The 23,050-nt window shown below is 45.2% G+C and overlaps 1 protein-coding gene across 17 annotated transcripts in view; it reads left to right on the forward strand.

Annotated features, from left to right (window-relative positions):
* The window catches only part of KALRN (kalirin RhoGEF kinase), a 705,208-nt gene that overhangs the window by 55,068 nt on the left and 627,090 nt on the right, over positions 1-23,050 (forward strand). The window contains exon 1 of one of the 17 annotated variants that reach the window (XM_006078535.4): positions 13,878-19,241. The exons of the other annotated variants lie outside the window; for them this stretch is intronic. Coding sequence (XP_006078597.1) covers positions 19,175-19,241 — 67 coding nt within the window. The 5' untranslated portion in view covers positions 13,878-19,174. Of the gene's footprint in view, positions 1-13,877; positions 19,242-23,050 lie in introns of those variants that run through there. 17 annotated transcript variants of the gene reach the window in all.

Consider the following 23,050-nt stretch of genomic DNA (forward strand, 5'->3'; position numbering starts at 1 on the left):
AAGCCCTATAGCCCTGTCGTTGTCATTAGTCTGGCCTAGGTGTGGACCCAGCTCTGGCATTTACTGGCTGTGTCATCTTAGGCAGTTTTCTTGACTCCTCTGAGACTTTTCCTTCTCTGTAATAGGATAGTTTTACATAGAACTGTTTCAAGAAATAAGTGAAATCATAAATATAAAGCTCTTACCCTGCCACATATTGATTATTTAATTGAAATTTTCATTCAAGGGCCTCCAGACTCTGGTTCCAGTATTACCTGTCCCGCAGCCTTAGCTCCAGCCGCTTTGAACTGCTCGGTGACCCCAGTGCCGTGGTTGTTTTCTCGTTCTCCAATATCCATCCTGTTTTGGTTTTACTGTGTGTCTACTTCACAGCGTAGGTATTCGTGTCATTGACTTCCTTCCCGCATTGCATGCTCTTTGAGGGCAGAGCCTGCATTTGAGACATCCTGTACCACAGCGGCACGAGAGATGCTCAGGAAATGTTTGTGAAATGGATAAATCATATCCTCAGTGGAGCAGCTGCCTACACTTGGGCTCCACATCAGTTAGTTAATTGATTATGTATTTATGATAGTTTCATGAATATTTATTGAGTCCTACTGTGTTCAGGGACGGAGAAGGCAATGGTACCCCACTCCAGTACTCTTGCCTGGAAAATCCCATGGACGGAGGAGCCTGGTAGGCTGCAGTCCATGGGGTCGCTAAGAGTCGGACACGACTGAGCGACTTCACTTTCACTTTTCACTTTCCTGCATTGGAGAAGGAAATGGCAACCCACTCCAGTGTTCTTGCCTGGAGAATCCCAGGGACGGGGGAGCCTGGTAGGAGGCCGTCTATGGGGTTGCACAGAGTTGGACACGACTGAAGCGACTTAGCAGCAGCAGCAGCAGCAGCAGCAGCAGTGTTCAGGGGATTCAGCTGTAAAAGAAACAGATGTAGTCTGGGTCTTCCTGAATCCTGCAGTGTAACCAGAAAATGGGCCAGTGCAGAGGCCACTGAAGTGAGTGTGGTAAGGACAGTGACAGGGTAAGGCCGGCTGTGACAAGGCAGGCACAGGATGCTACTGGTGCACACAGCATGGGGCAGCCAACGCAGCCCTGGTCTCCTGAGGGCTTCCTGGAAGAAGAGCCATTTCACCTGAGATGCAGAAGGATGCCTGATACCTTGACTCAGGTACATGGTTTATTGTGATGAAGCGGCTCTACGTCTCAGTTTTAAGAAAACCTTGCTTTGTTTTCATTCACTCACAAGCTCTTACACAGATAACTTTTTGAGAACCAGGTTTTCTGAAGTGATTTGTAACCAAGGCAATGTTAGCATTTTAGGTTGCTAGGGCCTGGGACAAGGGTTGTTGATTGTATTCAAATTTTAAGCAACACCCAAGCTGACAGCTGTGTTAGAGAACAAAGTTTCTCCTTTCTTTAAGAGCTGGGTGGGAGATGATTCTCTTCTAATTGGGAAAAGATAATCACAGACTTTGACACTGTCAGGGTGTGGAGATTCAGTGGCTCGGTCTATTCTGTTTTTGTCTGTTCCTTGCTTGTTTTGTGGCTTCAATTGTGTGGATACAGAGGCAGGACAGCTAGAAGCAGGAAATGGCTGGGGTGTTTCTCTGACCCTCATGTTGGGTCTTCTGCTTGGGTTGGGAAGAAAGACTGTAGTAGTAGACAGTCTGCAGCTGCAGAGGAAGCAGAGATTTTTGCATTGAGGAGACGCAGAGATCTGGAATGGGTGCAAGTCAGGAAACCTGACACCAGAGAGAGGAGACCACAGAAGAAGATAAGGCTCTCTTTGTAGACCCTGTACAAAGCAAATGACAAGAGGAAAGCAGGTGATTAAGAATCCTTGTGATAGAATAATCGGAAAAATGATAAATTACACTTAATGTTCCTTTGAAGTGGGCTACATTGGGACTTCATGCTTGCATCTGTTCTTTTTACATTTTTATTTAAAAACATTTCATAAAACTGCTTTTTTTTTCACCACAGCTAACATTTAGGACCCAGAGCCCAAGGCGTCTACTGCCACCTGGTGGCAGAATTCACCACCTGTGGGATTTGAAATTGACGGGGGGTACACATTGATTGAAAACTGATTCTGCAGCCAAAATATAGAATCGTAAAGTATTAGAGTTGTTAGGGATCTTATAGATCACGTAGTTTTGCTTCTAATGAAATCCAATATCTTTTCACATAGACTCTCTTACTTGAATGCCTCCAATAACAGGAAGCTCATGATCTTGCTCGACAGACTGTTCTGTTGTCATTCATTCCATCAGAGTGTTTCTCCTTTTTATTCATGTTTCATAGGTAGAATTACCTGTTTTTATTTATCCTAGTTTTTACCTCTGGAAAAACCCAAAATAAGTTTGCTTTGTCATCTGCGTTATAACCCTTCGAATATTGGAAGCAGCCTGTCTGTCTCCCCATGATCTTGTTTTGAGGTTAAACAGTTGTGGTTCCTTCCGTCTTTATTCTGAAGTCATGCTTTTCAGGCTCCCTATAGGCATTTCTTTCCTTTAGCTGCTTTCTACTTTGTCAGTGTCCCTGCCTAATTGTGCTGCCAGGCTTCGATCCAGCACAGCGCTGCAGACTTGATCAGCTGAGTGATCCCTGGTCCTTGCAGGCTGCCTGGGCACCAGGCTTCAGATGCCTTCTGGGTAGTATGAAGTAGCTTTCTGCAGTCTGACAGTGCTGACCCCTCTTACATTTGTGGTGATGGAAAACCCAAGAATTTGTGTCCTTCCCCATATTTTTGAACTTTTTTTTAAAAGCTAAAAGCAAGACTTGACTGTAAAATGAAAGCTGAGTCACATAGTTTAACACAATACATTCTCAATTTTGGATGTTACAAGTAAAGTCAAAGGCCCTTTTTACTTCATACCAACTTAATTTCTCCCTGGAGGTAGATTCTGGTAGCAGACATCAGGGACTTTCCACACCTTTCCATGTATTTACATATATGTCTGTCTATCTGTGGAAATTTGTAAATATCTCTCTGTGTATATATGGCTGAGGTTAACGTATAGGGCTTTTATATCATTTTGCAAATTTTTTTTTTCATGCAATGACATGTCTTGAAAATCTTCCAGATAGTATTTTTCATGGTAGATATTCCATAGTTGTCTTAGCAATTCTTCTATTGTTTCTTTTTTTAATTTTTTACCATTATAAACAGTGCTGCAGTGGACATTCATGATCAAGCATGTACATAGGCAATTATTCTCTAGGGTAGATACAAAGGATTGGAATTGCTAAGCTGAGTAATAGGTACATTTTTTAATTTTAAAATGTAGATTTCATGCTTTTGCTTGCCCTTGTTAATTTTGGCCTAGTGTTCAAATCTACTGAGATAAATTTACTTATTGATTTTGGTCATCTCTTACAGTATTAACCTCACTATACCAGTTTTGTGTCATCTGTCCATACCATCAAGCATATCTTTCATCTTGTCATCTTAGAAACTATTTTCTTTTGAAGTCAAAATGCAGCAGTCAAGGGAAGAGCTTTGTGGCTACCACCAGAGACCTGTATCCTACCCAAAGCTCACTGTATTGTCCTAATAAACACTCTTAGAGTTCTGCAATTTATCTGCAGTAATCCCACCCAGCTCTACTCTTATCCTGTTCATTTTTCACCATCTTATCTATAAGACTGCTGTGGAGGACATTTGCCAAAGGTTTAGCAGAGATCCAGGCACATACTTTATGCTGTTCTCCTGCCCACCCACCCTCACAGGCCTGTCGTGGAGGGAAATGAAGATGATACGCATTGCTCAAGATGAGAGTTGTTTAAAGTATATGCGGGAAACACTTTAATGGGCAGTGTTTGTGTGTACCTCTGTGGAAGAGTACTTTCCATCTCAGAGATACTAGGAAAACATAAACTATCTGTTATCAAATTACCCTTCTTCCATATATGTTCCCAAACCAGTTTTGGTCTCCCAGGGAGACTGTGTCTGGTGGCAGAGACATAGCAGCCTTAGTGATCAGCTCAGTGCCTCGGGTTATATTTCCAGTCTTGTTCAGAGATATACAGAGATATAATCACATGGACACATCCACAGGTGTAGGTGCATGGACTTGACACACAACCATGGACACGTGTTTTCTCTGTTCAGTTCTTGTAAAAGGACCTTGTCTGAGTTACAGGCCTTTTTAGCTTAATCTACCTTATTCGTAAGAATGATGGAAATGATGAGGCAGGTAATTTCCAACTCACTTTTACCTGGCTTGGAAATTTGTGTTTATGATATGCCCACAGGCAGTCCTCAAGATAAGAGGGATGGTGGGACCAGAGTCCTGGAGCGAGTGATGAAGGCATTGCAACTCTGATGTGCAGTCACCTCGCTGCAACCACAGGGCGGTGGTCCTTGGAGGCTCCCTGTTCCCCAGGCTGGGGTTTGGGACCTCTGTTGCCCTTTTGGTTGTGGGTAGGCTTTGACTTTTCATTCAGGAAAAGAAGCTCATTTTTAGGGCATCCAGTATGGAAAACATAACCTCAAGTATCTATGATGTAATCTCCAAGGAAAAAGTTGCTTTGGCTTTTTCTTACTATAAGTAGAAATTCTATTTCCTTTTCTTCGTCAGTGGGCCTGAGCTGTCAGAGGCTTCTGGCAGAGTTACAGCCAAGTAGATCTCCAAAATCCCACAACCATCTTTATTTGCGGGATGGGATGGTGGTGGTGTCAATTCTGGTTCAGAAGAGAAAAATAGAAGGAACAACAAACACTCCTTTTACTCTTGATGTTTCTTTTCCCTTAAGCTGATAAGCAAAACAAAGGTAAAAACATAGTGAGAAGTGCAGAAGGGAAGAAATGATACAAAATGAGTGCGCTGTTCCTCATTTGCATGCCGCAGTGTTCCTTTACCCTGGACACGGCACTGTGCTGGCATGGCTGCTAATGGCAGATGGGAGTCGGGTGAAATACAAAAATGCACCAGCTATGGTCTCTGCCCATAGGAGTCTACAGTCTGGTGAAGATAGTCTGCAGACAGCATGGGTGCAATGATATGACCAGTGTTGCTCTAGGAAGATTTTGATGAAAAGTACCTGGGTAAATAAACCACCCTCATGAAGAAGAATCTACCTTTTGTTTTTCATAGGTCTTGCAAAGCTACATTTATCCTTCCAATACAGGGAAAATAAATAGAATCTTATGTTCAGGGCTTCCATTGTTTGCTTCAAGTTAAACAGACCCACTCTGGGCAAACCATATTTCCCTCCAAGAACCACTTCTTCCCTCTGGGACCTAGTGATCTCCTGCCTTGGGCAGGGCTGCACATACCCCTTCTTTTTTTCTTGAGTTACTGCTAGAGGGTAGAAATTCTGCTTTTCATACTGTGAGTTCTTGGGGAGCCCCTTGGGTATCCTGCTCCTTCCTGTATTTCCAGGCATATGACATAGAGTAGGCACCTATTTAATGCTTGTTGAATAAATGAAAGCTTCCCTTCTTCTATTCCTCATTCATTCATTCGCTGAACACATGTTTATCAATTGCCTTCTCTGTGACAGGCACTAAGGGATACAGAAGTGAACGGGACCTGGTTGAGGAGACATACAGACAACTTGAATTACAGTATGATGTAAAATGGATTTAATATGACACTGAGGAAGAACAGAGTACTCAGCTCAGCTGGACGGGGCAGGGAAGGCCTTCTAGAGACTAGAGAATTGGCACAGATAGCTTAGATAATGACAGATAGGAGACAATATTCCAAAGCTTGGAAGAGCACATGCAATGGACTGAAATAGCTATCTGAGATGGAGTGCGGAAGCTGGAAGTTCATAAGAATGATAATATTAATCACGAACATGTATATAGTACTCACTGTGTGCCAGGTACTCCTTTAATGCTTTTGTATTTGTTAACTTATTTAAATGCTATCATCATCCTCATTCTACTGATAAGAAAACAGATGTACTGGAGGTGCAGTACCTTGAGCAACCTCGCACAGCTAGTCAGTGGTAGGCTGGCGTATGAAGTCTTGATGGTGATACAGCATTTAAGCTTGGGTAGGGGTTGGTCACTGCTCCCCACTGGGAATCCAGGCATGCTGCTGGATATGGACAAGCCCCTGTGATAGCACTGTGCTTGGAGAATGTCTAGTGAAGATGGTCAGGACTTCTGGTACATCCTAATTCTCACATCTGCCTCCATCAGGCAGACAGTGAGACTTCCCTTTGTTGCTGTAGATGGTTCATTGTGTCTTGTCCTCTGTGAACAGACTGAAGAGCAGAGGGTCCTCAGCTTCCTAGGGAGAATGGACCTGGGCCAACAAAGAATAAACTGTGTATGGCCAGATTGCAGCCTCCACGGTGGACTCCCATCCCTAATGAGGGAGAGGAGGAGAGAAGAAGAAGAACTGGTGTAAAGACCTCTACCCACAAGCTGGATACCCTCTCCCGGTGCTTGGCCACTGGATGTGGCTGTCAGGGCTACAGGTGGTGAGGGATGGGTGAGAAAGAAGAAGATTTTAATTGGTCACCACTGGGCCCTTAGAGAATGGGCCTGAAAAGAGGTGGAGGTATTGCTTCTGCTTGCTTTCTTCCCGTTTTGGAATTGAGTGATCCGCCCCAAAGCCTGAGTGCCCCACAGGCCTTATGCAGCCCCTCCCTGTGGCAGGTTGTGACCCTTCCTCCAAACTCGCTGGGGCAGACCCTGCTCAGAGGGGTGTCCTTGCAGCCTCCTCACAGCCTGCTGCCACTTGCTCAGGAAAAGCACAGGAACTGCACGTTGGTGCTTGGAAAAACTAATGCTTTCAAGATGAGCTCCATACAGCCTTAGCACGTCTGTCTCTCTCTCACCAGCTGAAAAGCAAAGAAGCATTCTTAGACAATTACTCCCCGAGGGAGCCCAAAGACTGGCTTTGTTTATTGAGTGTTTTTAGTTACAACACGTGAAGTTCTGAGATTTTTTTGGCTTTGGGTTTTTCTGGTTTTGGTTGTGGGGATAGAGAAGATGAGTGAATTCCCAACAAACAGGGCACTTGGACTGTTCACAATTGTGAAGGCATCTTCTTATGTGGACACAGCTGCGTGTCCTTGGGTCAAGGAACTTGGTAAGACCTGACAGATGGAACTCAGTCTCTGGGCTGGCACTGTACCTGGATGTTTGGAGCCTCTATCTGCAGCTGTTTGGGACTCCTTCCCCTTCCTCAGGCTCTCCTTGCTTTCACCCTGTCTTCTGATGGACACAGCCACAGTCAGCTGTCACCTCCCTTCACCCTCAGCCCCCCTTCCGTCCTCACCCCCTAAGTGACAACCCTCCCAGTAGAGACAGTGGTTTGAGAGTATCCGTGTTGGTGAGTCAGAGCCCACTGTTCAAAGGCAAGGATGGCAGACTTGCCAGTCTGCCTGCCACAGCTCTTCCAGCCTCATCTTGGCAGCATCACTAATTGGCAGTGCCACTCTTTCCACATCCATCCTGTCTGTGGCCTCAGTGGTTTTTGTTTTTTTTTTTTAACTACATAGTCTCAAAGATATGTATTGATACAAGGGGAAGATAGTAGCTGTTTAACACAAGCTTTGGACAACTACTGCCTCTGACCAGAGCTGGAACTTGATATGAAACATAGTTGCCATCTCTGACCAAAGTCCCACAAGATGTCTAAGTGGCTGATGACTGAGTGGGCTGAGAAGAGGTGGGTTGTGCTGAGTGCTGGCTGAGGTCACAAAGCACCTAGCCCATCCCTGTGGTGAACAAGGAGTGGTGCGAAGTGTGGGATGAACTGCCTTTGCCAGTCAGGGGATGGGTGCATGAGTCTAGGGACTCGGTTCCGATGGCCTGTGGGTTCTCTGTGGATCATCTCACATTCAGGACCCTGTGAGTGAGAAGTGGAGAAGGAACTTGCTGTCCTGGCCCTGAGGGAGCTCTCATTTTTCATAAAAAGCCTGAGCTGCTACTTTAGTCAGCCTAAATGCTTTCAAAATTACCAAAGTAATGAATGCTTATGGTAAAAAGTTATAAGGATATAAAATTGCATAAAATATAATTCTCTAACCACTTACTCCCATCTCCTAGGGATAATCACTGTTAGCAGTTTGGTAAATGTCCTACCAGAACTCCTTTTCTATGCACATACTCATAGTGTCTATGTGTGTATTTATATTCTATCTTTTCTCACAAAAAAAATGGACTAGTACAAATTATTTCAAATTATCTTGCAAATTTTTTCTCCCACACATACAATATATCATGGACATCCTTAAATTATCACTATATATAAAACTTCTTGGAGAAGGCAATGGCACCCCACTCCAGTAGTCTTGCCTGGAAAATCCCATGGATGGAGGAGCCGGGAAGTCTGGAGTCCATGGGGTCGCTGAGGGTCAGACACGACTGAGCGACTTCCCTTTCACTTTTCACTTTCATGCATTGGAGAAGGCAATGGCAACCCACTCCAGTGTTCTTGCCTGGAGAATCCCAGGGACGGCGAGCCTGGTGGGCTGCCGTCTATGGGGTCGCACAGAGTCGGATACGACTGGAGCGACTTAGCAGCAGCAGCAGCATAAAACTCCTTGTCCTTTATAGTGGTTTCAAAGCGTAATGTAGATTGTATCAATAATTATATCAATTTATTTTACTAGTTCCTTATTGTTGGATTTTTAGGTTATCTCCAGTTTTTTCTTGCTAGTTTTTACAGAATATACTGAAGCATTTTTGTAATTGTGAGAGTTTTATAAGTAGAATTGCTGGAATTGAAGGTTGTGCACTTTATAAATGTTGATAGGTACTGCCAAATTAATTTCTAAAACCACTATATCAATATACTCCTGCCATGTTATGTATATATATTTTCCAATCTGATAGGTGAAATATGGCCTGCTTTTATGTTTTTATTTGCATTTCCCTGATCATTAGTAGAAGTTAGCATCTTTTTACTTTTTATCGATCATTTGTGTTTCTTCTTTTGTAAATTTCCTGTTCATGTTCTTGACTCATTTTTATACTGGGTTTACCTTTTTCTTTCTGTTTTTTTGAGAGCTCTTTGTAAATTTGAGATCTTAATCTTTTACGTAATGTTTTGTTGCAATGCAGCATATATTTGTCTCCTAGATTATCTTTTAATGTTGTTCATGTTTTTATAATTTTATATATTCCTTTCTCCTCCTGAAGACTTAAAAAATCTGTGAATATAATACATTCATATTGGTCAAAAATCAGTACAAGATCAAATATGACCTTATGCCTATCTACCTAATCCACTCCTTCCGTAGGTAACTATCAGTGTTATTTCTTGTGAATCCTTCCAGTGCTTCTTTTTGAAAATATAGGCAAATCTGAATCTGTACTTATTATACCATTTTATTATCGAAAGTGAGTAAATACTAGCTTCGTTGTTCTATACCTTGCATTTTTAGCCCAACAGTATGTTTAGAAGATCTTTTCATATCTATTCGTGGAAAACTATCATTTTTAACAATTGCCGAGATATACACCTCAGTAGGCTTTAGACTTTTTTTGCTTATGTATGCCCTAAAAGAATATTGAAAACTATATACTCCCCTCATACATCTAAGTTGACATTAAACATTTTTTTAAACCATAAGTTTAAGTGGTTGCAAATAAAATATTTTCTAGCACATTGTAGATTATAAACAGGCTTTAAATATGTTTTCTTAAAAATCTTGGAGCTGCAAATTTAGTGAATTGGAAAAGGTATCTCTCATTGTCAAAACAAGTAGCCAAATCAGATATATTTACTTCCTGTAGAGAAAATCTGTCTCTTTTTTTAAAAATGCAAGCAAGCAAGTTAATTAGACATCCCTGTGACAATTCTGCCTTCAGAATTCAAATTCTAAGATACGTAGATAGGTAGACAGATAGGTATGGTCCTGAGACTAGACGTGCTTTTGTCTTCAAGATGAAATAAGGTACAGTCCTTTTTAATACTCCCTTGTGATCTCAGCCAGTCTTGTGGCTTTAACTTGTCTCCAATCACCAATGACTCCCACCTTCATTTATCTTTACACTGTGACAAACCACCCCCAGTCTTAGTGACTTACACCAACAATTTACCATTTCCCTGATTGTGAGGACCGAGTAGGCAGTTCTGCTCTACGTGTGTCTGTCATGGTGCTGGAAAGGCAGGAAGCTCTAAAGTGACCTCACTTGTGGATGGCAGCTGGCATGGGTGAGGCTGAGACTGACTAGCTGGGCTTCTCAGCCTGGGTCCTTGGTTCTCCTTCATGTGGTCTTTCCATGTGGCTTGGTCTTCTCTCAGCATGGCAGCTAGACTCCAAGAACAGTTACATTTATTCTTGACTCCATTATCTTAAAATGTTCTTTAAAAAGTTAGGTACAGTTCAAGGGTCAAAATTCAAAAGGTTAAAAAGATATTCAGTGAGAAGTATTCCTTTCAATACTGTTCTCCATCCCCTGTTCTCCTTAGGTGACTTGTGTATTCCTTCAGAGATTAAAAAATGCATATATGTGTGTTGAGCTTTGTGTCTTGCCTAGGAAAAACTTCCTACCCTAAGACTGTCCGTTTTTCTTCTTGGAGTTTTATAGTAGTTGTTTTTTGACATGGATATCTTTAACTAGGCTTTCCCATATGCATGCTGTGAGGTCAGGCTTGATGGACTTTTAGGGAAGCCAAATCATTGGCATTTACTACATGGAAACTATATCAGGGAACTCCAAAAAGTTTTCCATCTCCTCAGTACTGAGAGTCATCCACATATTTCATGTGGACATAGTCAAAGGACTTTTTCTAATTGACTGTCTCTTGGATCTTTGCAACCTGTGTTAGGGCAGAGGGAAGAAGCCAGATGAGCTGGGGCATTTGGGCAAGTAAGATGTAGGAAACTGTCCCTCCCTGAAGGGCCGGTGGAGAGCTGGGGGATTTGGAGTCCTAACTTGTCCCTAACCTAGCACTTCACAAGGTCCACTTGGCTTACAGCTATCCTCAGAGGCAAAACTGACATTGTCCTTTTTGTTATAAACTGGTGTATTTGTCCATTTGGATCCCATGGATTGCTAAGTTCAACTGGCACGAGCTTGTTGCCTATTGTAGGAGAATGCACCTGCTGTGTTAGGTACAGTACTTAATATTTTATACATGTTATTTTGTTTTTCCCTTGTGCAGGTTGTTCAGAAATTGTAAGGTCAGCCTTATCTTCATCCAAAAGATGAAGAAACTGAGATTTAGGGAAGTTAAGTGATTTGCCTCAAGTTACTGCTGCTGCTGCTAAGTCACTTCAGTCGTGTCCGACTCTGTGCGACCCCGTAGACGGCAGCCCACCAGGCTCCCCCGTCCCTGGGATTCTCCAGGCAAGAACACTGGAGTGGGTTGCCATTGCCTTCTCCAATGCATGAAAGTGAAAAGTGAAAGTGAAGTCGCTCAGTCGTGTCCGACCCCTAGCGACCCCATGGACCGCAGCCCACCAGGCCCCTCCATCCATGGGATTTTCCAGGCAAGAGTACTGGAGTGGGTTGCCATTGCCTTCTCCGGCCTCAAGTTACTAGTCAGTTAGATAAGGACATGATTTGAACTCAGTTGGTCTGATTCAGCTCAGGCCCTTTCCTAACTTTAGCAGGCTTCATATTAACTGGATAAACAGATCATACAGGGATTAGTTCTAGAATTTATGGGAATTGGTTATTTTTAAGAACCATAAGCAGAATTTATTTCATGAAAAGTAAAGTGATCATGGCAATTGATTCTTTTCTTTTTAAAAATAAGAGTCGAGGAAGAGAGAATTCAAATTGGCTAGTGTGCTTGTGTGTGTGTGTGTGTGTGTGTTTTGGGGTGGGTGTCAGGGCATTCCAGTGAGTCAAATATTCAGATGTAATAGTGGATTACATTATGGAACAAACACAAATTATACATTTTCCAAACAATTATATATAAAAAAAGTTTAGTTCTAGATATATGCTAGTCAAAATTTAGTATTTGTTTGATGATGCAGTGGGCTCTTTTTGATCCTGTTGAACTTCATATTCAAGATTATCAACCACAGTTGTCGTGTCTGGTGCCTGACTTTCCTGGGCAGATATGCTGAGGGGTCTGTTTGGAAAAGCTCTCGGTGGATGGAGCAGGCGTGGGATGGAGAGAGAAGGGAGAGGATTCTCGACACTAAGGGCTCCCCACAGGTTGAGTGAGGCATGCGATTTCAGCTGTGGTGACTGACATCTTTAAGTTTTTCTAAGTCAATAAACTGTGGCAATTGAGAGGCAGGAGGAAGAGTTAAGAGAAACCAAATGTCAGGGGGGCAAAACGCCCCCAGACCTAAGGACCCTTAGGTCACTGAGTCACACCACCTTGATTGATGGGTGAAGAAGCTGCTGTTAGTAGAGGGAATAGGGAGGCACCCCTGCCAGGTGTGAGGGAAACAGAGGAGGCAATAATAAACTCTTGGATTTCTGGGCTTCTGGGATCAGGTTCTGAGGTGTCCTCTCTATTTATTGTTTTATTTTTTTCCTCAAGAAGAACTACTTTATAATTTAGGGGTTTGGAGAGAGCAGTCAACTATGTTCTTTCTGGGTAGGAAGTGGGGGATTATGGGATGAATGAGGGAGGCAAAGGAGGCACCGGGTTCCTTGAGTTGCCTTCATCAGGTCACCCAATAGCACGTGCCCATGGAGCTAGGGAAGAGAGTCATGGACCCTCTTCCTTGCCCCCAACACACCCCACCCCTGCTGCTTATCCAAGGCCTGGACTTCCACTCCCCTTCCTTTAAAAAAAAAAAAATGTTGAATAAATTTACTTGTCATTCTGGATCATAATTTGTACAAACTAAGCTTTTTGACTTTATATGTGTGTGTGTGTGTGTGTGTGTGTATATATATATGTATGTATGTATATGTATACCGACTCTTTGCAATCCATGGGCTATACAGTCTATGGAATTCTCCAGGCTAGAGTACTGGAGTGGGAAGCCTTTCCCTTCTCCAGGGGATCTTCCCAACCCATCCATCGAACCCATATCAGATCAGATCAGTGGCTCAGTCGTGTCCGACTCTTTGCGACCCCATGAATTGCAGCACGCCAGGCCTCCCTGTCCATCACCAACTCCCGGAGTTCACCCAGATTCACATCCATCGAGTCAGTGATGCCATCCAGCCATCTCATCTTCCATCGTCCCCTTCTCCTCCTGCCCCCAATAAATCCCAGCATCAGAGTCTTTTCCAATGAGTCAACTCTTCGCATGAGGTGGCCAAAGTACTGGAGTTTCAGCTTTAGCATCATTCCTTCCAAAGAAATCCCAGGGCTGATCTCCTTCAGAATGGACTGGTTGGATCTCCTTGCAGTCCAAGGGACTCTCAAGAGTCTTCTCCAACACCACAGTTCAAAATTCTTCATCAATTCTTCAGCGCTCAGCCTTCTTCACAATCCAACTCTCACATCCATACATGACCACAGGAAAAACCAAAGCCTTGACTAGACGAACCTTTGTTGGCAAAGTAATATCTCTGCCTTTGAACATGCTATCTAAGTTGGTCATAACTTTCCTTCCAAGGAGTAAGCGTCTTTTAATTTCATGGCTGCAGTCACCATCTGCAGTGATTTTGGAGCCCAGAAAAATCAAGTCTGAAACTGTTTCCACTGTTTCCCCATCTATTTCCCATGAAGTGGTGGGACCAGATGCCATGATCTTCGTTTTCTGAATGTTGAGCTTTAAGCCAACTTTTTCACTCTCCACTTTCACTTTCATCAAGAGGCTTTTTAGTTCCCAAGTCTCCCAAATTGCAGGCAGATTCTTTACCTGCTGAGCCACAAGGGAAGCCCGAGTACTGGAGTGGGTAGCCTATCCCTTCTCCAGCAGATCTTCCCAACCCAGGAACCAACCAGGGTCTCCTGCATTGCAGGTGGATTCTTTACCAACTGAGCTATCAGGGAAGCCTGTATATATATATATATATACACACACACACACACACACACACACACACACACATAAAAATCCTCAAAAAAAAAAGTCAGCATTCCCGGTGATGGTAGAAATATACTATTTTTTCCCAATTCCCTTTTTAAAAAGTTGATATATAGTTGACATACAACAGTACATTATATTAGTTTCAGGTGTGCAACATAATGATTTGTATATGCTGTGAAATGATCACCACAGTAATTCAAGTTAGCATCTATCACCACACATAGTTACAGATTTTTTTCCTTAGATGAGAACTTATAAGATCTACTTTCTCAGCACCTTTCATGTATACAGCACAGTGTTATTAACTATAGCCTCACCATGCTGTGCATTGCATCCCCATGACTTGTTTATTTTACTATAACTGGGTGTTTGTACCTTTTCACCCACTTGACCCACTCTCTGTTGCCCACCTCTGGCAAACCATCCATCTGTTCTATTTATAAGCTTGGTTTGTTTTTGTTCTTTGTTTTCTTTCCTTTGATCTAGGGCATTATCTTTTGCCAAAATGTAAATATTCCCCGAGGGTCTGAATACCAAACTCTCATTGTGCAGACCTTAGAGGGGTTGAGATTATTTATCATAATACTTTTCACAAGCCCAGGATGGGTGAGCTTTGAAAAGGCATGAGGGCACAGCTTGGTTTTTGGGGCCAGGGTGGCAGTGTTGGAGTGGCATGCTGTGGAAGGAGAGTCAGGGCTACACGGGGTTCTGGCGATTGGTGGGGGAGGAATAAGTGCTCTGGGGAGGTGTCCAGGAGGGACTGCATTTCCCTGACTTAGCGATTTGGTGTAGAGCCCAGTGTGAGGAAGGGCTGTGTGACGTTTCCAAGAGCTGAGGCTCCCCCAGTCGAGGGAGCGTTAATGATCCCAGAGGAGGTCGGAGGTGAACATGGATGAAAGCCACACAAAAGCAGGGCAAGGCAGGCTAATGAGCTTCCGCCTTTCGCTCCTGCCGCCCGGCCTGATATTTGAGGTGACATTTAAAGCCATTGTACAGATGAATGCTCTCTGGAGCCTGTGGAGAGAGGAGCCTGATTCTCAGCCTCCTGGCTGGCAGCTCCTCAGCCCTGCAGTCTGGGACCCTCTACTGGGCCTTGAAGGCCCCTTACCTTCCAGCAGATTCTTCAACTCTGCACTCGGAGGGTGTGTGGGGAAACAGGGTACACTCTAGAATTCAATTGGAATAGCTCAGTGAAGTAAGAGAGGAGAGCAGGGATGGAAGCAGACAGATCCCAGTTTCAGACTCATCTGGGGAGCTGGTTAAAAATGCAGGCCTTGGGGAGTGAGACCAAGTTACCTGCCTGGATAACCAACCCTCTAAGGTGATTCTGCTGCCCATTAAACTTTGAGAACCTCAGAGGTAGAGAATGAACGAGGTTAGCTGGAAAAGGCCTCTTGGGAGAAGTGGGCTTGAATTTCAGTGTGACAGGTGGTAACCTGTCTTAGGTGCCAGCCTCGGGTGTGGACCTAGGAAACCTGCTCACCTGGGGACACCCGGCTCTCACAGGAGAGACGGGCCGGTGTCCGTTCCATCCATGGATGGCATTGCCGAGAATGTGTTGTCACGGGGCTTCACTTCTCCACTTGGGTGCTCATCGCCAAGGGGACAGAAGTGGTGTGGGAGGTGGCTGAGGATGGTGTGTGCTGGAGTGTGTGATACATGTTGCAACTGAAGTACAGCTTGCAGGGCAAAATGGCAGCCTGGTGGAGCCCACTTCCTCGGGCAGAGATAGTCTTCGCTCTGCTACGCAGACTAGCAATACTACGACCTTCCCTGGTGAGATAGCCCTTGTGTCCGACAAGCCAGCCAGTGCCACTGTGGGAACAGTGGTCATCGTCCCAGGAGATGAGAGGGAAAGCTCTGGGACATGACTGCTTCTCCCCTCCCTCCGTGCTGCTTGCCTTCTGCTCCATACACTTGTGCTGGCTCTGTCTGATTGGGAACACAGTGTTTCCATGTTGGGGCGGGCGGAGAGCGGGAGAAAGAACAGTGCCACGTAGGAAGAAGGAACAGGGAAGAGAAGGGAACACATCCATGTTCTGGTGATCATCCAGACAGGCATCAGCCCTCTGGGGTGGATGGGTTGTTGCTGGCCTGGAGATGCTCCTTGCTTCTGAGAATGGGTCCCCGTAGCACCAGCCAGGTGGGTTGCAGGAATCATGCCAACAGGAATGACCATGCTTGCTCCGACCGTGATGAAAGAAGGAGCGGCCGCAGGAGTATTGTTTAAGACAAAGCGACAACAACAACAAAACCTAATAAGGCCCCTTCCTGGCCAATATCCCGTCCATTCTAATTGCACTGCAGCTAAATGGCAACTGGGACAGCCTCTTGGAACATTGTATTCATCTTCTGGAGGGGCTGCATTGAAAGCAGGCTTATGAGGCTCTGTGGGAGTTGGAGAAATGAGCAGTGGTGGACCGAGGAGCTCCCGGGAGCCCAGCATGATGGGCTGAAGCCAATCTTTAGTGAAATTGCTGGCTGAATGGGTTCATCCTGGGCCTGACCCCACAGGTGGCGCTTATGTTCTTATGTTTACAGTTTGTGGGGGCAGCACTTGCACCCATGTTGTTAACATCTTTATTCCCTCTCTGTCTTTGAAAACGAAGCTGTGTGGAATGTTTGGCACTTGATTACTGGAAGGAGGGGAACAGGGCCAGCTGCCTTCTCCAGGCCCGAGAATGGGACGTGGAAGAGTAACATTAGCCCCGTCAGAGTATTCTAGTTCACACAGCTCCCACATGGTCACTGGGACTTTCTGCCTCACAGGCAGGTGCTCTTTTCAAAGCCTATCTCTGTCTGGGTCTCCTCAGATCGAGGTGGGAGCCACGTGTGCATGCCTCCCATCTCGGATTTCTCCCCAGTAGGGTTAGACAGAGCCATTTTTGGCATTCTTATTTGGAGACTGCTCTTCCTCGGCAGCCAGAAGCCCGGAGCCAAAGAAAAAGATGAAAGGCTGTCACTCAGTAAGAGGCCACACGCAGGCCCTCTCCCGAGCCTGTGCTTGTGGCCTGTCGGCACTGCCCTAGGGTCCTGCCCTACTGTGAGGACCTCCACCTCTCTATGGAAGACATCACACTTCCCCAGAGAACAATCCAGAGCCACAGAAACACTTTGGGAGAGACAGATGGCACACGCTTCTTCAGCCCAGCCACCAACTAGGTATTTGATCATAAGTCAGTTATTTAACCTCTTGGCATGTGGGTTTTCCCTTATGTACACTGGGGAAAGTGAGTCCCATCCTACAGACCTCACAGGGTGGCTCAGAGGCCCGAGGGAGAAGATGGATGTGAAAGTTCTTTGTGAGCTTGAAAAGTACCGGCCACACCTGAATGATGGAGCCTGTTATTCGTGAAGGAGGGGGAAGCTAAGGGTCAGTGCACTTCTCTCTGGAGAGAGAGGAGGAGGGGTGTGCATTCTTGTGTTAACTACAGGCTGGAGTCTTGTCCATTTAAGGTAATAGTAAAATAACTCTAGGAGAGCCGGCGAGGTAGCTTCTGGGTGGCGGGGTGTGCTCGGTCCCAGTGCTGCTCTTCATGAAGAGCCACGATGCCGTGGTGGAGCAGGGGCAGGGCCAGCCTGGAGGAGACGTGGCTCTGCTGCCTTCTCCCTCTCCCTCCTAGCTCCTGCCCTAGGCCAGGCCTCCTCCTCAGTCTGAATTCTGTTGGAATCTGCAGCCTGTGTCATCTTGGAAGCCTGAGCCTCTAGGAAGAGCTGACGCTGAGGAGGCCTGCTCCTGCCGGCTTCCAGATGGAGACCAGGAGGCCTGGGAGGCCAGCATTTCTACTGGAACAGTGAGAAGACATTGCTGGCATGGCCTGGGCTGGGCGAAAGCAGCGATGCATGTGCACATGGCTGCTGGGTAGTTTTTAGGCTTGGAGTCCAAAGTGGTTCTGGACCTGGGGTCCTCTTGACTTCACTTATGCAAACAGGACTTCTGGTCACCTGGGAGCACAGCCTTACTGGGTCAGCAGCCAGCATCCTGTAAAATGGGTTCCCAGCAATACAAGGCCAGGGTGCCTGTCATTCTTCCACAGGCTTTAGGTGGTACCCAGGGACCGAGGCCCTTGTAATCCACTCCTTTTCCTAACTTAAAAAACAAAACCATGTGGTGTGCACAGACATTTGCCTCTTCACTCATTCAGTTAGTAAATACTTAGGCACTTGCAAAGTTCAAGACTCTTCAAGGTTCAGTGATGATCACAGAGCAGATCCTGTCTTCATGGAGTTTTTGGCTGAGTCAGGAGATGGGAAGGAGGACCAGGGAAGGCTGCCTGACTCTGTGGCTACGTGTTGGTAAAACCAGGAAGACTTGGCCACAGTGAATACTTGGCCGTAGGATGGCCATGCTCTGGACAGAAAGATCAGGAGCCATTTGCACAGAGGTGGGAAAGCATGGGATGTAAGGGCTATGGGAGCTGAGGATCTGGCTAGAGGAAGAGGGGTTGGAGCAGAAGGGGGAAGGAGCCCTTGAGCACCACCATTCACCACGTGCTGGACCAGAGGTTTTAGGTCCTTCCTTTCTTGGGAACCTCACAACAGCTCAGTGAAGCAAATACTCTTCTCTCTAGTTTCCAGAGGAGGAAGCTGGGTTGGAGTAAAGTGATTAAGGCCAGGCAACTGTTAAGTGGTAGCAGGATTTGAACCCATATCCATGTGACTGGAGTCCATGCTCTCTCTACTCTAACAGAGGATCCACAAAGGGAGATGGAGTCTGTGGCCTTTTTCTGACCACATGGGTCCAGCAGCCTTGGGCCTGGGGTGCCTGTGGTTCCCACGGAATAAGGCAGTGAGGCTCTGGCTCTTGTAGCCTGGCCTCAGAGTCCAGGATGGCTGAGTTCCTGGCTTCCTATCCCTGTCTCCTGTTAGGAGAGCCACTGGCCTTTGGCATGGAAGGCAGGGGAAGCCAGGATGGCAGGAGATCCTGGAATGACATCTAAGATATGACCTTGACTGTGCAGTTTCATTCCCAAGACCACTTCTCTGCTCCCTTCTTTGTGAAGGTGCTCCCTGGTGCCCTCCCCTGCGTCTCTTGACCTCCCTTTGGGCCCCTGCAGGCTCGGTCTGCACCAGGCGGCAGTGTTCCGCACTTGTTCCTTTGTTGCTGTGAAACAGGCTCCCGGCACAGTCAGCCTCTGTGTGGGAGGATTGGTGGCTGTCTTCGCAGGCAGGCATTTGCTTCGAGCAGGCTGTGCGCAAGCCCAGCGTCAAGAAATTCCGGCCTCCTCAAGTTGGCGGTGGTGGGACGAGGCTCTGCTGAGGGGACTGGCTGTGAAGGATGAGTTCAGGGGGGGATGACGGACCGCTTCTGGGAACAGTGGTATCTTTGGTATCTCCGCTTGCTCCGGCTGCTGGATCGAGGTATTCCTGGGGGGGGGGGGAGGGGTGGCGAGAATGGACATGAGAATGTGTGTGCATGCGTGTGTGTGTGTAAGAGACAGAAGCAGAAGGCATGCATATACACACAGCTTTCTGACACAGAAACACACACACACACACACACACACACACACAGGAAGACACAGTAGAGGAGGGAGCAGAGAGCAAGGAGAGAGAAGAGGGAATGAAACAGATGAGTAGCCAGCCCATAGAAAGTAAAAAAAAAAGTAGCTGTTTTTCTGGGGACGTTTGTGACCCAGCTGGGAATCAGGAGCCCAGGGCCATTTGGGAAGCACGTGTATATTGGGACCTCATTTCTTGTTTGGTTGATCGGCAAACTAAGTACTGTAGTCAAAGGTAAGCTCCATCTTGCAGGACTCTAGATGGAACCCTGAGCAGTGCAGCAAGAAGAATAGTCCCTGAGCAAGAAGCTGGGGGCAAACACATGCAGGCTCACATCTCAGCTCTGCCACCACCAGCTCTGTGACCTTAGGCTGATTTATGAGACCTTTACGAGCTTGTTTTCCCATCTGTAAAATGGGCGTGGTGAGACCTATCTGTTGGGGTTGTTGCCGAATTCTTAGTTCATTCATACCTGTAAAACACATGACATAATGTCTGGTGCATAGTAGGTGCTTTGTAAGTGTTCATTTCCTCCTTACGAGGCCCCTCAGCATCGTGGAGCTTGGCATCTGTCTGGAGGACAGCTGCCTTTGTGGGTTATCGGTGAGCCATACAGAATTTGCAGTTAGTGGAAACGGAAGGGAAAGTCCATTTTATTCCTCAGGTTAATCTGACCTTAATACATTTTACCATCAAATAGTCATGTTATGTAAATCTCCTGGTAATGTGATGCAAATCCAGACATTCTGTTTTAGGGAAAAGCCACTGTTAATTTGGTTGAGTAATTGATTTTTTTTTTTTTTTAAACAATGTTGAGTGTTATTTTTAAAAGTGTTGGCTCCTTTAAGAGATTTTTGGCAAGATTGAGATGAAATCCTGGTGGAAAAAGTGGCCTAGGGGAGGCTCTGCTGCCCAGCCCAGGGTGTGGTCATCTGTACTGGGGATTGTCTTAGGGGTGCCAGGAGGCCAGTACCAGCTGGGATCAGAGAGCTGCACACAGCAGGTGAACCAGGGCTCTTATTGGGGAGAAATCAAAGATGGAGGAAGCCAAACCAGCACATCTGAAAAGCAGCCTCTCACTAGCTCTGAGAACAGGCCAGTGGGAGCCCAGACTTGAGATGAGAATGTTAGGAAGAGAGCCAGAATTTGTTACTGGTGAAGATCAGAGACCAGAGGAAGGAGAGGCCACAGGTGGGAATCCTCCTTATCCTTGTGGCCTTAGGCAAGTTCTTAACCTCTCTGTGCCTCCTTCATTGTAAAAGAAAATGGTAATGAGGACAGCACCAACTCAGAGGGTTGCTGTAGGGAAAAACTACAAGTGAAATACTTATTCCAGTGCCTGGCAGGAAGAAAAGTGCCCCTTGAGTGTTAGTTTTCTTTACCAATGCTGTTGATTCTTACTGTCTTACAGATGTGTTAGGAAAGACAGGAACATGTGGTATCTAATAACCAGGAGTTGAGAAAAGTCCAATTAAGAGTTGTTAGAGGTGTAGAGATAATTTATACTTATGTAAATTAAAACAAGATTCAAACTAACATGATGCTAATTATAAAAAGCTAGATGTTAATATACAAGCTATATTAATAATAATTTGGTTTTATTTTTTAGAAAGTGCTTGAATCCATGAGTTGCAAACTTAGGTTCAAGTTTTGGCTTCATTACTTTCTAAGTGCCCTTGAATAAATGATTTACCTTCAAACTGACCCTTGGTTTACTAATTTGAAAAATGGTAAATGTTAATAATAATAGTTATATTATAGAATTTGGGGGAAATTTTTTGTGTTAGTGCATGTAAAAGTGTCAGGCATTGTTAGAAATGTCAGGTTAGTAAATTTATGAATTAACTAATTAAACTCTCCCCAAAACATTGTTTGCCAGACGTGTTCTTCCATGAATGTTTCATCAACATGTGTGGCTATATTTGGAAAGTTTATGGTCTTTCATAAACAGTGTCTCCAGGGTTTTCTTTAATGTGAGTCTTTAGCAGCTTCTGACTGTGTAGGGAAACTTATTTCCAGGTTTTGGGAGGTGGTGAGTGTTGATTATGTTGCCCAGTTCTGGTTAATGAGTATCACAGTATTATACATGTACATGTGTGATGCCTGCAGCCATGGTCAAGCAGAGTTTTAAGATGTAGCAACTTTCCTCTAGTAACTAACGTTAGCTAACTTCATGTAGACTGCAGCAGCTTTAATATGGTGTGCTAGGCGGAGCTGGCTCATGGGAAATGCTCAATAAATATTTGTTGAATGAATGGATGAATGATGAACCTGTCCTTCTGGGCAGTGAACAAAATTCCCTGGGATCTGTCTTTAGTGTAACCGAATTTAGCTCCCTTCATCATCTTTTTTAGGATTTTGTTGTTTCACCCTTATCATTGTCATGCCTCATATCATTTTGAAAGTAACAGACCTCAAGAAAGTGAAGAGGGAGTAAGTAAGCAATAAGAAGAAGTGGGAAATGATAAGTTTAGCCCAGGAAAATGAAATAATCGACAAGCTGTGTGCCAGCCTGAGTCATTCTCTTGGCTGTGACTGGGGGATAAATGAATCTGTGATTTGACACACCTAGGAAAAGGGAGAAAAATACTGGAACACATCATGGAGCGGAAATAAACTTTATGAAGAAATGGCAATGCATATACTTGGTGATTGCAAATGAATCTTTCATCTCCCTCATCATTGTTCATTAAGGGTAAGGATTTAAGAAAATGAAAGGGGTTGTTTTCTAGAACTTGACTGTATGTGAGGATTTATAAGATAATGAACTGCCAGGTTGCTCAGACATGATTATTTTGATGATTTCTTTCATTAATATCAGATGCTGTTTTTACAGTGTTTGTTACTGGGCATTTGTCAACTCTGTTGATCATGTTCTGTGCTTTCAGATGGTGACTAAGGAGATGGTTTGTATGGTGGGATCTGTCCATCAAAAGAAGGGTGTTCATACAGATCTAAAACATGAGTGTGTGTGTAAGAGAAGTAACATTGCATTTTGTTGTTGAGTTTTAGTGTATCCATGGGGACCTGACAAATGAGATGGGGGTTTACATTTCTTTGTTTACATTTAATTAAAAATTTTTTTTGGTCATAAAAGGGGAAGAGTGAAAAGGCAGCTAGCTGCTCTTTATTGGTAGCGCATTAGGCAGTGTTTCTCTGTGTGTGGGAGCGACCGCCTCTGGTAGCTCGTGGGATGATTGCAGGCAGTTTACAGGTGTCCCTGTGCACTTTCTTGCTGGTCACTGCTTGGCAGTGTCTGGAGGACACCCTGTTTGGTCCACTGTCTGCTTCTGCTGTGCTATCCAGCCCCTGCTCTTACCCTATCCAGCGAGGCCTGCCTGAGCCCCACCCGTCTCTCAGATCTCCCCTTATTCCTGCCCCTAGTCTCCCTTTTACCTCCCCACCAGCTTTCCCTAGGCCTCACACTCTGCCCTGCCTTCCTCTCTGCCCCAGATATCTGCCTCATCTAGCCCCTGTGTTCCCTCAGTCTTCTCTCTCTGTCTCTAAAGCCCCTTTAAAGGCACAACCCCAGGCCATATGTAACCCTATTCCGTGGCATTCTCTAGTATTCTCTAACCAGAGCCAAGGCTTCATCCCTTCTCACTGCTGTGCCTGGACCAACTTGACCCCATGGATCCTGGGTCTCCTGCCCTGGACCCGCCCTTCTG

Source organism: Bubalus bubalis, chromosome 1 (assembly GCF_019923935.1).
Source record: "Bubalus bubalis isolate 160015118507 breed Murrah chromosome 1, NDDB_SH_1, whole genome shotgun sequence".
Lineage (NCBI taxonomy): Eukaryota > Metazoa > Chordata > Mammalia > Artiodactyla > Bovidae > Bubalus > Bubalus bubalis.